Source organism: Fusarium coffeatum (assembly GCF_003316985.1).
Source record: "Fusarium coffeatum strain FIESC_28 chromosome Unknown BRIP53273_contig_11, whole genome shotgun sequence".
NCBI classification, from domain to species: domain Eukaryota; kingdom Fungi; phylum Ascomycota; class Sordariomycetes; order Hypocreales; family Nectriaceae; genus Fusarium; species Fusarium coffeatum.
In genome coordinates, this window is record NW_022157810.1 from 18,793 (window position 1) to 32,767 (window position 13,975).

The 13,975-nt window shown below is 49.9% G+C and overlaps 4 protein-coding genes across 4 annotated transcripts; 2 read left to right on the forward strand and 2 right to left on the reverse strand.

Moving 5' to 3' along the window:
* Nucleotides 1-679: 679 nt before the first annotated feature.
* On the forward strand, nucleotides 680-1,141 carry FIESC28_00467 (uncharacterized protein; the record flags this gene model as incomplete). The annotated part of the gene is made up of 1 exon (XM_031154618.1): nucleotides 680-1,141. One exon carries the CDS (start codon nucleotides 680-682, stop codon nucleotides 1,139-1,141), a length of 462 nt encoding a protein of 153 aa, XP_031021275.1.
* A 1,698-nt stretch (nucleotides 1,142-2,839) lies between these two features.
* FIESC28_00468 (uncharacterized protein) lies at nucleotides 2,840-9,360 on the reverse strand (the record flags this gene model as incomplete). The annotated part of the gene is made up of 6 exons (XM_031154619.1): nucleotides 2,840-4,985; nucleotides 5,054-5,081; nucleotides 5,504-5,689; nucleotides 5,750-9,033; nucleotides 9,094-9,213; nucleotides 9,281-9,360. 6 exons carry the CDS (start codon nucleotides 9,358-9,360, stop codon nucleotides 2,840-2,842), a joined length of 5,844 nt encoding a protein of 1,947 aa, XP_031021276.1.
* A 571-nt stretch (nucleotides 9,361-9,931) lies between these two features.
* On the forward strand, nucleotides 9,932-10,749 carry FIESC28_00469 (uncharacterized protein; the record flags this gene model as incomplete). The annotated part of the gene is made up of 2 exons (XM_031154620.1): nucleotides 9,932-10,059; nucleotides 10,113-10,749. 2 exons carry the CDS (start codon nucleotides 9,932-9,934, stop codon nucleotides 10,747-10,749), a joined length of 765 nt encoding a protein of 254 aa, XP_031021277.1.
* Nucleotides 10,750-10,808: 59 nt separating this feature from the next.
* FIESC28_00470 (uncharacterized protein) lies at nucleotides 10,809-13,634 on the reverse strand (the record flags this gene model as incomplete). Its single annotated transcript, XM_031154621.1, has 4 exons — nucleotides 10,809-11,745; nucleotides 11,816-12,244; nucleotides 12,402-13,424; nucleotides 13,486-13,634. 4 exons carry the CDS (start codon nucleotides 13,632-13,634, stop codon nucleotides 10,809-10,811), a joined length of 2,538 nt encoding a protein of 845 aa, XP_031021278.1.
* Between the last annotated feature and the right edge of the window lie 341 nt (nucleotides 13,635-13,975).

Sequence of the window (13,975 nt, forward strand, 5' to 3'; positions counted from 1 at the left end):
ATAGGATATTGTAATGCAGCGATAGGTTCTTGGAGCAGAGATCTTGTGGAAGCGCGGTGCTCCTACATAGACCATAGATATAGGCAAGAACAAATAAACTACTGTCAGAGAGTCGCACTGACGTGAAGTGATGGGAACTTGTGAGTTTTATATTTTGGCGACATTGACAGTGCTCACCAGATATCCTTATTTGTGGCAGTGATGGATTGATGAATTGATCCTAGAAGCTCTGGCACAGCTCGCGACTCAGAATTTACGTCTGACAACATTTAGGATAAGGAACAAGATCTGTTTACCGACAACATCCACCTCTGAAGACGCATCTTCAACAAGAATTTGTTCACAGATTCATCCAAAGGTATTGCCCACGACTCCACCTTCCATCTATTCCTTCCCTGTATCAACCACCACCCAAGTTCGCCTGACCGATCTTAGTCTCTGAAAAGAGAAGGAGCTACAGCTACAATCACCCTCATCGCGGATGCAATGCCATTTCTCCCAAAGGTCGCCCGAAGCACCTCAGAGTAAAGACTTCTGTGATCCAAGAACATCATCTGCAGTATTGTTCCTCGCACAGCAGTTATAAGCGTATGTCACCACCCGTCACATCGCCAGCAATCATCCAACACTCCCTACTGTTACTAATACAAAACCACAGGTCAAACAATCGTCCACCATCATGTGCGAACACCGTATCATCTGGCGCTACTGCCCTCACTGCCGCAAACAAGCCGGCCCTCCCCTCCGCCAAAACGTCAACTGCGACAAAGTCACCATCTGGAAACTCGGTCAATGTAGACTTGGCCTCTGCGACCGAGACATCATAGAGCAAGTCGAGTGCTCTGATTGCGAGACCAAACGAATCACCGAACGGGACGACATGCGACGACGTTTGTGGGAGAAAGCTTGGCCTGCGCCTGTTCAGTTGTCCGAGGGTGTCAAGGCACCCGTGATGATGGATGCTGCGCAGCAGACTGAGGAGCCGTGGCCTGTTATTGACAAGGTTGGGAAAATTGAGGACAAAGGCTCGGATGTGGTGATCGTTCAGCCTGAGGTCATGTACGATGCCGATGATGAGCGTGATGGAGAAGGCCTTTTCATCGCTAGCAAGAAGCGCAAGACGAAGCAGAAGAGTGATTGAGGTCTTGGACCGGAGACATAAGGCTCAATATGTGTAGCCCATTTTGGCATTGATGTTTTGGCCATACGAGACTGCGGATGTGGATCATGTAAGGAAGAGATGATCGATTAGCTGGGTTGCGAAAAGAGGCAATCGATCTGTATCCTCGAGTAGCTAGGGAACAGCGCAAGGTAATTTAGACCCGACCACAGAAATGAAGAGCGTGATTATTTGTCGTCGCATCTCCCAACTCGTTACACCAATTCACAGAGTCCGCTCTCGTGCTGTATCATGACCTCTATCTGCCAGCCTTTCAGAGCGTGGAAGTAGACATTCACTGTCGAAAAGGTCACATTCGGCAGAGCAGTAATGTCAACTCGACCTATAAATAGATCAGAGTGTCTCCAAAGGTCAACATGCCATAAACACCATACTAAATAGACCAACGCCTTATCCCCACGATCGAAAGGATCATCAGCAAAGATGTGTGGTAGCGAAACAACCTTCATCGAATGCGCTTGCGGCAAAACCTGGAATCGCGAAGTAAATATGCACTATTGCTGGGATGCATCGGAGGACTCGGGTTCCTGCAAAGAAGGACTCAATTATAGTGAACGCTCCCAGCCTGGCGAGTGCGAAGAATGTCGCAAGGTTCGTGAAGAAAAGGAGCTTGAGGACAAGAAGGAGGGGACTGGAGTGCCCCCCAAGAGGAGGAAGAGTGTGACATCTAAGGAGGACGTGGAAGAGATACCGTCTGATGATTCAGGGTGCCATGCTTGAGGCATTGTAGCGTATCTAGATATCGAGTGAGTACGAATGTGAGTCCAATGCAGGGTGGGTAGTACTCAGAGAGAAGGCTGTGATTGAGTTCGTGTCTAGTTGTGAGTCAGTACGGAAGCCTTGCGTTTGCTATTTCGTGATCCCTGATCGTTTGCTAGACGTATGGCTTTGGTGGCAGAACGTTGCGTACCACAGTCTGTCTTTATATATAGATAGCTGAAAGGAACTCCAGATTGTGGCATCCCGTTTCTTTTGCAGAAACGTAAAAGTATATAACCACGAAAACACCTCGCACTGCACATTTATATATAGAGCCCTCCACACCCAAAGCGCCGCTCGCACGGAAATAGAAGAGATGTGCCGAGAAGCAACATCCTACAACGAATGCGTCTGTGAGAAGACGTGGGATAAAGAGGTGAGGCCGACCTGCGTAGGTGAAGCAGAGCATGGGTTCGGCCTTTATTCTAGCGGAGTGATGGCCGTCGAAGTCTCCATCCCCAAGACGTGTGAGTATTGTAGAAAGGCTTGAGAAGAAGAAGAGGAAGGATGGTCTTGGGAGCTCTGGCGGTGATGGGGAAGCATGGTCAATTCGGTAGTTGTCGAGGAAATACCTTTTGAGGACATACCGTCTCATTATTCTGGGTGTTCAACTTGAGACTTTGGAGTAGAGATTCTACAAATATGGGTGAGGGATTCTTTACTAGCATGGTAGGCTATGAGCTGGCAGCCCCGTCGATACAATGAGATGGTTTGAGTATTCAACTAGGACGCTAGTGGCAGTTCGTCTGGTGGTATCTAATGCTTAATAGCCTCAGCCAATAAAGGGATAGACTAAATCCTGTTAAATTGAATGGCAGTCCCGTTTACAAAATTATCAAGTAACTACCGTCTTAAGTGCGTTAAGAGATGGGAATAGCTGCTGATGCCAGTGGTGATGCATCAAGCTCCAGGGCGGACATTGTTTAAATTACCACCCGGGTCTTCCGAGAACTCACTAAGGTTCGTGTTTCCCAGCCACTCGTGATCCGCAAGTGACCAATACGCCGGCACGTTTATTGACGCGAATAAGCTATTCCAGTCGGGTGACTCAATGGTGGCATCCACCGACTGCGCCTGATTCAGGCCCGTAGAGATGTGTTGCTCATACTCATGTCGAAGTTGGCTAAAGACCGACGTCACGGCAGTGGCGTTAGGCCAGTACTCGGCCAGCGAGTCACCGTGAGAAATTAGCTGCGACAGGCGTTGCGAAAGGCTCACTGCCGTTATAAAAGACTGAGATATCACAGCCACTCTGAGATCCTGCACCAACTGAATTCCTGCAGCGGTGACCGCGCCTAGAGTGCTGAAGTGGCAACGCCTGATCTCGCCCAGCTTGACGATCCGATCCAGCGAGGAAAGAATGGTCTCAGCTGCCATACTGCAGACATCTCTACCGCCGAGATTCGTGTGCCCTTCGATCCTGCGGTTTAGATGCATGGTGACGAGGTTGTAGTGAATTCGTAAATGGTTTGTACAAAAGTCGTCACTCTGAGCATCAAGAGCACAATTAGACCGCAACGCCCATACTGCGAGCTTGCTATTGATGCTAGCAATGTCAAACTTGCGCTTAGGGACAGGGGAGTTGAGCTCAAGCACATCCAAGATGATGATAGCAAGCTCAGCCATACAGAGGTGATGGCGGAGAAGCATGTTTCGGGATTCCTTTTCCGAGGCTCCTTGAGCAAGTTCTGTATCTTGCTCATCAATGAAATCGTCTTCTCGAAGCATTTCCTGGTCAAAGTCGTGGGCTTGTATAGAGCTGGGACGTCCTGTTTCGAGGGCACAGAAAGACTCAGCGATGAAGATGGACCACCATAAACGCTTGTTAATGATTCGGTCGACAACAGGTAGGTGCTTGTTAGCTCTATGGAGTCCTAGACCGAGGGCTATACGCATTGCGATACCGTTCCAGTACCAGGGACCACTAGCGACTGTATCTCCGTCGCTAACGTGCCACGTGAACAAAACTGCAGCCTGTGCTAGCTGGAGACGGGCTGTTTCGTGTCGCAGATGGAACAGCATGCTGGCCCGCCTGAATAAAACATTTTTGACCACTAATCTGTCTTTGGCGACCAGTGGATGCGTGCAAACATGCGCGCCAGCTAGAAGTACGGCTTGGAAGAGTAAGAGTGGCGGTTTGTTTTGAAGCTTTCCGTCTGGTTTGAGAAATACCGACATTGGTATGATGGGGTAGAGTGGGTGGATATGTTTAAAATAGGCAAGGAGTAAAGCATCTCTAACTTCCTGGGCTGGGAACATGCTAAGGTCTTGAGCTGGATCTTGTGAGGGATGCAGACTCACAAACGGGCTCGGTTTCCATGGTTTTAGAGGTCGAATGGGAGGAAAAGGATAGTGTAGAGGCGGTTGATACGATGCCCCAGACTGACCGACTGAGTTGTCTCCAAAACAAACCCCATGATTGGGAAACAGAGAAGGGTCACTGGGACGATAGGTTCCTCCAGAGTCACCAGTGCCAGTCGAAGTAGGCTGAACAGGGTCCTCAAAGCGGAAGCCCGAAGAAGACATCCATGCATCAACGCCGGCACCAACTTGGAGACCTCCTGGAAAACCTGATGGCAGAGGCGACTGAGACTGTTGACAGCCCAAGGTGCGATGGAAATGACGCAGACTGAGTAAATGGGCCATGTTTGAAGCGTTGGTGCCGATGTAAGCAATCCGAAAGTTATCGCTGGTCTGGAAAATCTGCCACCATTCTGTATCGACATGGTCGTTGAAGAAGCGGGCCAGTGCAGTCCTCGCAAGTTGGTCAGAGCCATCAGATGCTGGCTCCTCTACTAAATTGTTAGAAGAACCAGCGCCCACGTCCTCCGATATATCCATGTCCGCGCTGATACTGGGCTCCTGCGCCTGGTCCTGGTCCTGCTGGGTGTCATGATCTGACTCGGACTCTGAAGCTGAAGCTGGACTATTGTTCCCTGAGTCTGAAGGTGCTTGCGCTGGCGATGAGAGGTTTGCTATTTGTTGATAATTCTTCCTTGGCCTGTGCTGTCGTCCACGTTTAGGAGGGGCCCAATCGTTTTGGGACCTGATATCATAAAGCAGGCTCAGCATGCAGCGAGAAGAGAAAATCGTGAGGTGCTCTCTTCAACTTACACGCATTTGAAACCGCCCTTTGCACAAACTGAACATGTACCATTTTGCGATAGAGTAATGTCGCAACGAACTTTTCTGTGGCGACATACGACGCATGCCTTGCGCTGTTGCCGTCGTCGCTCCATGTAAAAAGAAAATTGAGCGAAATGAAGGCTTAGGTTAGTAGGTAGTAGGTAGGTATGGAGAGATGAAGCCCAGCCCTTGAGTTCCTTGTCGGGGTCGATCTAAGTTGGACAGTCGGAACGTTGCGGCGGGGTTAAGTTCTCTTATAGGTAGGTACACTCTCCAGTTGGCTTACCAGCCACAGACGCTAGAGAGTGGCCAATCACATGACATAGACTAGATGCAAGGCCCCTAAACCTTATCAAGTGGCACTGTAACGATAGGTTGTCCACTATCTAATCTACGCCTTAATCGCCAGTAATGGCTGTCCGCTATGCACACTCTCACTAGGTACTGTCCAAACCCTCTCTATCGTATTGCCAACAAAACGTGAGTCCGCCTTGACGTGAACTTCCATCTTCATAGCTTCAAGAATAACAAGACTCTGCCCAGCTTTCACGACATCACCATCCTTGACTAATACCTTCCATACATTAGCATTGATGGGAGACTCAACAATCTCCATGTTCGGATCTGTATACACCGTATTAGCAAGCTTGATTGAAGTTCCGTTAGGTTGGACATCCTGCATACCTTGTAACAGCACTTCGGTTCCATCCTTCTGCGCATCCGTTGTCTGCTTACTCTCGTGCCACTTCTCGACCAGTTCCTTCTCAAGAGCGACTGTCGCTGCGCGATGAGGTGCGCGATACTCCTTGAGCCGCTGGATGTCATCCGATGCTTCTTGAAGAAGCTTGTTGTGTGCTGCAAGGTCAAAGATCGCATTCTCAATGTCAAACTCATATACCCCACGCTTGAAGTCTCTCAACTTGGCATCATACTCATCTTCCGTAACCTCATAAAACGAGATCATGTCTAGTGGACGGAAGAGCCATGGCTCAGTCTTACTGAAGCCATGCTTGGAAGTGAACAAATCGAGACATGGCATCGTCATCGCAACAGGCATGTATCCACCTGGACCATCGACAGGGTATATAGAGAAAGAGCTTCCTCCCATGGTCAGACATCCTTCCGGGGTGAATGTGCGACTTGGATTCATCTTAGGCGAGTTGAGACGAAGACGAGGATCGATCGGAATCAGGACTGGCAAAGCCATGACGAATCCAACCGCGAAAATGATTGACTCTGCCTTGAGGATCGTCTTCTTGAGCTCCTCGGGAGTTAATCCGTTATGGTCAGCCACGAACTTGACGGGATCAGGAAGATATGCCGCGATGGAACGCTGGGTGAGCATGTATCTCTCGACACAGTCGGTTAACTTGGCATGCGAGAACGCGACTGGCAGTTTGAAACGTCGGACGGGAATCTTGACGTCTCCAACCCCATCTAGAAGCTCCTCCGCTTTCACAAGTCTTGCTAGCATGATATCTCTCGATTCTTTTAATGAGTCGTAAAAGACAGCTAGAGAGCTGGCACAGCTGACCATATTGACGATAGCAGATTGCTGACCTTGACCTTGAGACTGCTCGAGTGTAGCCTTTAGCTGTGATGCCCGACAGGTCATGTTGAGGTCGAAAACACCCTCGCCGTACTCGACAAGTATATAGCTATCAGCTCCTCCCCTGTAAGAGACTTTAGGTCGTCCAGAGTGAGGGCTAATGACCTTGAGAAGATCAGCTGGTTCGTTGGAGGCCTGCTCCGATACAACTGAATCGTGCAGTGGTGTTACCCCAGTCCAAGACTCTCCCTTGATACAGGAAGACAATTGTTGGATGAAGTTCTGGTTCCCTCTGTTGAGATCAACAGCTGTATCGATGCTCACACGTTGAAACCTGACCTTGTCACCAGAGCGCAGCTGTCCAAGCTTCCACATATCGGCTTTAGTGACTGTCAGGTTGCAGATGAATCCACCAAGATCTGGGCAGTCGACAGGCAGGATAACTGGCTCGTCGCCAGTGAAATTAAGCCCACCAATAGGATACCCGTATTCAACGACGTTGCTTGGATGAGCTCCGCCTTCGCCTCCGTTTGCTCTCGCAAACTCCGGACGCGGACCCAAAAGTCGAATACCGCCCCGTGCAGCATTGTGACTGACTTCCCAAGATGTACTGTATAGTGTTTCGATGTACTCGGGTGTGAGATAGCCTGTTTCGTAGGGCCCACTCATGACTCGAAGTGTCCAGTCCTCCGTGTATGTTGGCCGAAGATGAACGGGTATCGATACATCTTGGAATACAGGCAGCTTACTTGAGTCGAATATTCGTAGGAAGTCTCCTGTGCGTAAAGGACGCCCTTGGTACCCGCCCACATTGGCAAGTGGGTTCGTGGCTTTGCTATTGTACCACTTAGCCACATTGGTAAACCCTCCATACACAGAGAGATAGGCTCGGCAATGGGAGGACAGTCTGCCGATGGTAAGCCTCTGCCCGGACTTGATATGTAATCGAGTCCATTGAGAAACCGTAGCGCCATCAACCTGTACTGGAACAGGAGGGCCGCAAATGGCCACAATGGCATCGCCCAAGAAGACCATGTCGGGCCCGTCGAGGGTAATTTCGAGGCCTTCAATACCAACGTCGTTTCCAACAAGAAGATTAGCGATCTGAAATGCCATGGGGTCCATAGGACCGCAATGACCGAATCCATGACCTACCGATGGCCGGCCTGGATAGTCTTGGACTAGGGTATAGGCACCACCAGAGCGGATATCTATGGCTGCGGGAACAAAGTTGAAAGTTTCCAGGAACTTTGTGATTGTGTTTCCTTTCCGATATGTCTCGTCTTGAAGTATGGCAACAAGAAACTCGACGTTGACCGGAGGACCGCAAATGTTGCTTTTGCTCAGAGCTTCCTCCAGGCCAGCGACTGCACCCTCCCTTGTAGAGGCATGATGCATAACCTTTGCCAGAAGCGGGTCATAATCTGGGCTGATAGTCATACCAGCCCGAATCCATGTATCGACTCGTGTTCCTTCGGACTCATGCCAACAGACTTCTTGCAGCATACCCGGGCTTGGTTCGTAGTCCTTGGCCGGGTTTTCAGCGTATACCCGCGCCTCGATAGCATGACCCTTGGGCTCCAGGCATCTCGTTTGTAGTGTTGAGAGCTCTTCGGGAGTCAAGCCTCCTGATCCACCAATTTCTCGATCTGCCTGCCTGTACATCAACTCGACGAGATCTACCTCGTAGCAGAGTTCTGTGATGCCATGCTCGACCTGCAGTCGAGTGTTCATTTCTAGAAAGAAGAAATCTCCAGTCGCGTCGTCGACCAGGTACTCAACAGTACCTGCAGAGCCGTAGTTGATGCTCTCTGCTAGGCGGACAGCGCAGCTCGTCAAATCCTGGCGAAGCTTGGGGTGTGTCATGACGAATGGGCTGGGACATTCCTCAATGACCTTTTGGTGCCTGCGCTGAATTGAACACTCTCGCTCTCCTACGCTGATGGCTTTTCCTTTTCCGTTGCCAAAAACCTGGACTTCAATGTGATGACTGTCGGGGTAATAGCGTTCCAGAAAGACACCGGCATTCTTGAACAGCGAGGCGCCCCTGGACTTTACCGTCTTGAAGTTAGTTCGGACCTCAGACTCGTCTGCGCAGATAAGCAAACCCATACCGCCTCCGCCAGCCGTTGCCTTGAGCATAACGGGATAGCCCAGGGATGAGGCTGTAGCAGCGGCATCATCCTCGCTTTCGAGTAGCTCCTGGGAGCCTGGGACGACGGGCACACCAGCCTTGACAGCAAGCGTCCTGGCTGTATGCTTGAGGCCAAAAGAGTCGATGGCTTCTGGAGAAGGACCTATGAAGACCATGCCCGCTTCAGCAACCGATCTAGCAAAGGCTGTGTTTTCGGAGAGGAAGCCATAGCCAGGGATGATAGCTTGACTGCCATACTTCTTGGCGATTGCAATTATTTGATCACTAGAGTCCAAGGTCAGAGGGGCTTATTTGAACGAAGGCGATAGTCCACCAAGTACTCACCCGTCCAAGTACGCAGATTTAGCTGGGCCAGACAACTCGACTGCCTCAGATGCAGCACGGACATGGAGTGAAGCACTATCTTGAGGCGTGTATATGGCAATAGTACGAATCCCTAGCTTACTTTTTTACGCAAACGTTTGTCAGTAAAGAATGATATTACGAGTGACTGAATGATAGACGAACTTACCTTGCAGCTTTGATAAGTCTGCATGCAATTTCCCCACGGTTGGAAATAAGGACGGTGTGGAGGTGCTCCATAACTTCCATAGTGGAGGTGACGTAAATCCAGTGGACAAATACAGTGGACAGCCGCCTAGGTAGAGTGGGGAAGGTTATCGGGGTTATAGGTGTTTGCTAATGGATGGTCGCGCTCGTTGGGTAGGGTAGGTGCTGATAAGTATTCGCTCTGAGATACAAGCAGCCCGGTAATGTTATATCTATATCTTTTCACCATTGATAACAATGTAACCCCCTCAACTTGGATTGAAAGACGCACTTTACCTTATCCCCTCTCCCATATCTAGCGGATAACGCCGTAAACCTAGGTAGGTACTTAGATACGAGCATCAGTACGTACCGCGCTAACGGCCCCGAGGATTCTTTGGTTTCGGAACCGTCGAATTCAGGTATCATTATAGGGCGTCTTAGTTCAAGCTAGCATGGAAGTGGAGGTAGGTAACATCCTAGCCGAGTATTTTCGGCTCCGAAATACGCTCGATACTCAAGAGTGAGGTTATCTCAATGCTTCAGATCGAAAACCTCTCATGATACAGATACTCACATCGTTGACGAGCCCCATCTTGCCTATACTGAAACAATATATCGAAAACTTTCGACAATGACTACTCCACGACAAAAGGCTTATATCAATGTTGATTTGGGAGAAGGCTATGGCAACTATGTATGTGGCCCAGATGAGGAGTTGCTCCCACATATCGACTTCGCAAATGTTGCTTGTGGATTTCAGTAAGTCAAGCCTCAGCTCAAATGAACTCGATCAATGCTAATCGGATCCTCAGTGCTGGCGATCCCTTGATTCTGTCCAAAACAGTAGAGTTGTGCAACAAGGCAAATGTCAAAGTCGGCGCCCATCCTGGCCTTCCAGACATCCAAGGCTTTGGAAGAAGAGAAATAACCATGACACCCGAAGAGCACACAGCAAACATCATCTACCAAGTCGGCGCTCTACAGGGCTTCCTCAACCTGCACGGAATGAAGCTGAATCACGTCAAGCCCCACGGCATACTCTACGGAATGATGATTCGCAACATGGACGTTGCCCGCGCCGTTTGGGCTGGCGTACCCGCTGGCGTTGCTGTCTTTGGTCTCGCTGGCACAAACATGGAGACTGCGGCGCGAGAAGCTGGTCTGGAGTTCTGGGCCGAGTATTTTGCTGATGTAAAGTACACCAAGGAAGGAATGCTCTTCATAGATAGAAAGAAGACACCTTGGGATCCCCAGGTTGTGAGAGAGCGTGTTCGGTCACAATTCTTTGAGAGCAAGGTTGTTGCTGAGACCGGGGAGTTGATTGACCTGCCTATCAAGGGGAATCCTACGACTATATGTTGTCACTCGGATTCGCCAGGTTGTGTGGAAATAGTCAAGATTACCCGGGAGGTGGCAGATGAATACAACAGCAAGTATGGGTTTGCTTGAAGGCCTGATGATCCTTACTTTACTTATGTAGACATAGCAGTCAAAACGAGATCTATTCACTACGAGCGATAGTCAGCATTGATAGTGATGAACTCATGCGAAAGATCGCAGGTCCAGTGTTTTGCTTCCTTTCGGCCTGTTCCCAACTGGACCAAGATCTCAATATCTTGATGCCGCAAAATCTCAGCAGCTCTACCCTCATCCACAACCTGCGGCTCACCATTGACCAGCAACTCCAGAATGTCCTCTCCATCCTTGGATGCAAGGCTGACACTCGTCTTGCTCGAGTCGATATCAGCGCCTGTGCCTGTGGAATCGTGCGCTCCAATCGTCGATGACCCGGGCTCGCTGAGCAGGGAGTATCCGACGGCGCAGAGGATTCGTCCCCAGTTCGCATCCATGCTGTAGAGTGCTGTCTTGACCAGGGGCGACCGGGCGATGGTGCTAGCGATTTTGCGTGCACTTTGTTCGCTCGCAGACTCTGATACTGTAATAGTAACGAACTTGGTAGCGCCCTCTCCATCTCTGACGACGAGCTGGGCAAGCTCGGTACTGATATCTGTCAATACTCCCCGAAATGCCTTGTAATCTGGCGACTCGTCCGAGTCTATTTGTGGCCCGCCAGCAGCACCGTTAGCCAGTAAGGCCACGGTGTCGTTTGTCGATGTATCGCCATCGATGGTGATGCTGTTAAATGACTTGTCCACCGTCCCTTTCAGTAATCCTGGGAGCAAATTGCTAGCGATCGGCGCATCTGTGACGATGACGCCAAGTAGGGTAGCCATGTTAGGATGAATCATGCCAGCGCCTTTGGTTAATCCGGTTATCGAGTATTTGACCGAGGGTGACGAAGGCAGCGAAAAGGTCTTTGATAGGAGCTTGGGGAATGTATCAGTCGTGCAGATGGCTGCTGCACACTCCAGCCAATGTTGGTGTGTAGAACCAAGGGCCTGGTATCCAAGGGGAATCTTGTCAATGATCTTAGGAAGAGGCAGCCTAGCAAGGAGATTGATGTTAGTCATCTACTCATCGTCCTGATAAACCTTGGAGGAAAAAGTTCAATCACCTTTGTCCTATCACTCCAGTACTCATAACAATAGTACCTTGTTCAACACCAAGAACTCGATCGGCCTCATCAGCCATAGCCTCGACATCTTCAAGACCGCCTTTCCCTGTCACGGCATTTGCGCAACCCGAGTTGATAAGTACAGAATGAAATCCGATACCGCCTTTCCGCTGTAGCAAGGAGCGACTAAAGGTAACAGGAGCAGCTTGGAACTTGTTCTTGGTGAAGACTGCGGCCGCTGCACAAGGACGATCCGACACAATAAAGGCCAGGTCTGACTTGGTTGTGTTGCTGGGCTTTATGCCGACAAAGGTTCCCGAGACTTTGAAGCCTTGGGGGTAATAGCCATCTGAGGGAACGTATTTGAGCTTGTCTTCGGGAATCCAGCTTGTACTGTAAGAGCGAGCAAAGTAGACTCGGTGGCCGGACCTGGGGAAACGAACAAATGTCCTCATATTGCGGTGTTGGAGAAGCACTGGGGAAGATGGTAAAAGGGGAGTCGTAGTATTTATATGAATTTACTACAGTCTTGAACTTCTATATATACACCTCAGTTCTTATTACATTCACTCCCAATATGTCCTACAGCTTTGCGATACCAAAACCATCTCTCCTTTCAACTCCGATCATGTCCCTCGAAATGTCTCTAACAGATTTCGCTCCCGCCAAAGCCATGGTACGCGAGAGTTCCCTCTCTAAGATATGCAAAACCGTCTCAACACCACACTGTCCATTATACGCCAAACCCCACAGCGCTGATCTTCCGATGAAGCACAGATCCGCACCGAGAGCTATAGCCTTGAAAATATCGCTGCCGCGATGGATGCCTCCATCGAACATGACAGGCAGTTTACCGTCAACCGAGGCCACGATCTCTGGCAGCACTTCAAGAGTCGATGGGACTCCGTCGAGCTGTCGTCCTCCGTGATTCGAAACAATGATTCCATCGACACCCGCTTCAACTGCTTTCGCTGCATCCTCTCCTACCATGATTCCCTTGAGGATGATTTTCATGGTGGTCTGTGAGCGCAGCCATGGTATCGTTTCCTCCCAGGTCAGACTCGCATCGACTATCAGGTCGCCGTGCTCTTCCATAACCTGCTTCGCCTCCTTTGCCGTTCTCGCATTGAGCAACAATCGTCCTTTAGAGACACCTCCGGCCTTGACGCTGTCCTGGTTCGCCATACGTAGACCAGGTGGAAGCGTGAGTGGTGTTTTCCGCTCATGGTATCTGTTTCCAAGCACCACCGTGTCAACGGTGAGAACCAAAGCTTCATAGCCAGCCTTCTCCGCTCGTTGAATCAGACGTGCTGTGGCTTCTCGAGATCTCAGAAAGTACAACTGGAACCACGGGTTTGGGTAAGTCACCTCTCGTGGAGGCAAGGCACTCATGACATCCTCAAGAGAGGTCGTCGCATTGGAAGAAAGGATGAAATTGGTTCCTAGAGCATGGCTAGCTCTAGTTAGAGCCACTTCGCCACCTTCTCCCACGAGCTTTTGATAGGCACTTGGAGCTATAGCTATGGGAAAGTCATAGGTCTTCCCAAAAATTGTCGTGCGTGTGTCTACATTGCTAACATCACGCAGGACTTGTGGACGAAGTAGGATTCTTTGGCCAAGAAGTGGTCAGTTTCAGCGCGTCTGTTTGTAATAGCACAACACAAACATACCTGTCGTATATGGAAACGTTTCTCTCCAATGTCTGTTGCTCGTCCGCGCCAGTGGTGTAGTACTCCCAAACAGCCGAGCTCAGTTTAGACTTTGCGATGTCCTGTACATCCTTGACGCAGACAGGATCAGGTGGGTGACTTTGGCGCATTGTGACTGGCTAAAGAGGGAGATCGATAGTGTGCGGTTAAAGCATCCTGATAAAGAGCTTACATAGCTCGCTATAATACTAAAGAAAAGTGGCTTTATTTCCTTTGAGCCTTGTTATTGAGGTCTACTGCCGCTGAGTGAATGCGAAGATGCTCTATGCTAGCGTTCCGCTGCATTGACGGGTCCGATGCGGACCGGTAGGTCCGTTGATACATGGTTCTAGACTGCGCCATAGTCCAGCTTAGGCTCGGGCTCCAATTTAAGTTTCGGACCCGTGTAGAGGGGCTTCATATTTGGTACTAGACTGATATGGTCAAGATCGGACCTGGCTGTAAGTTGAGT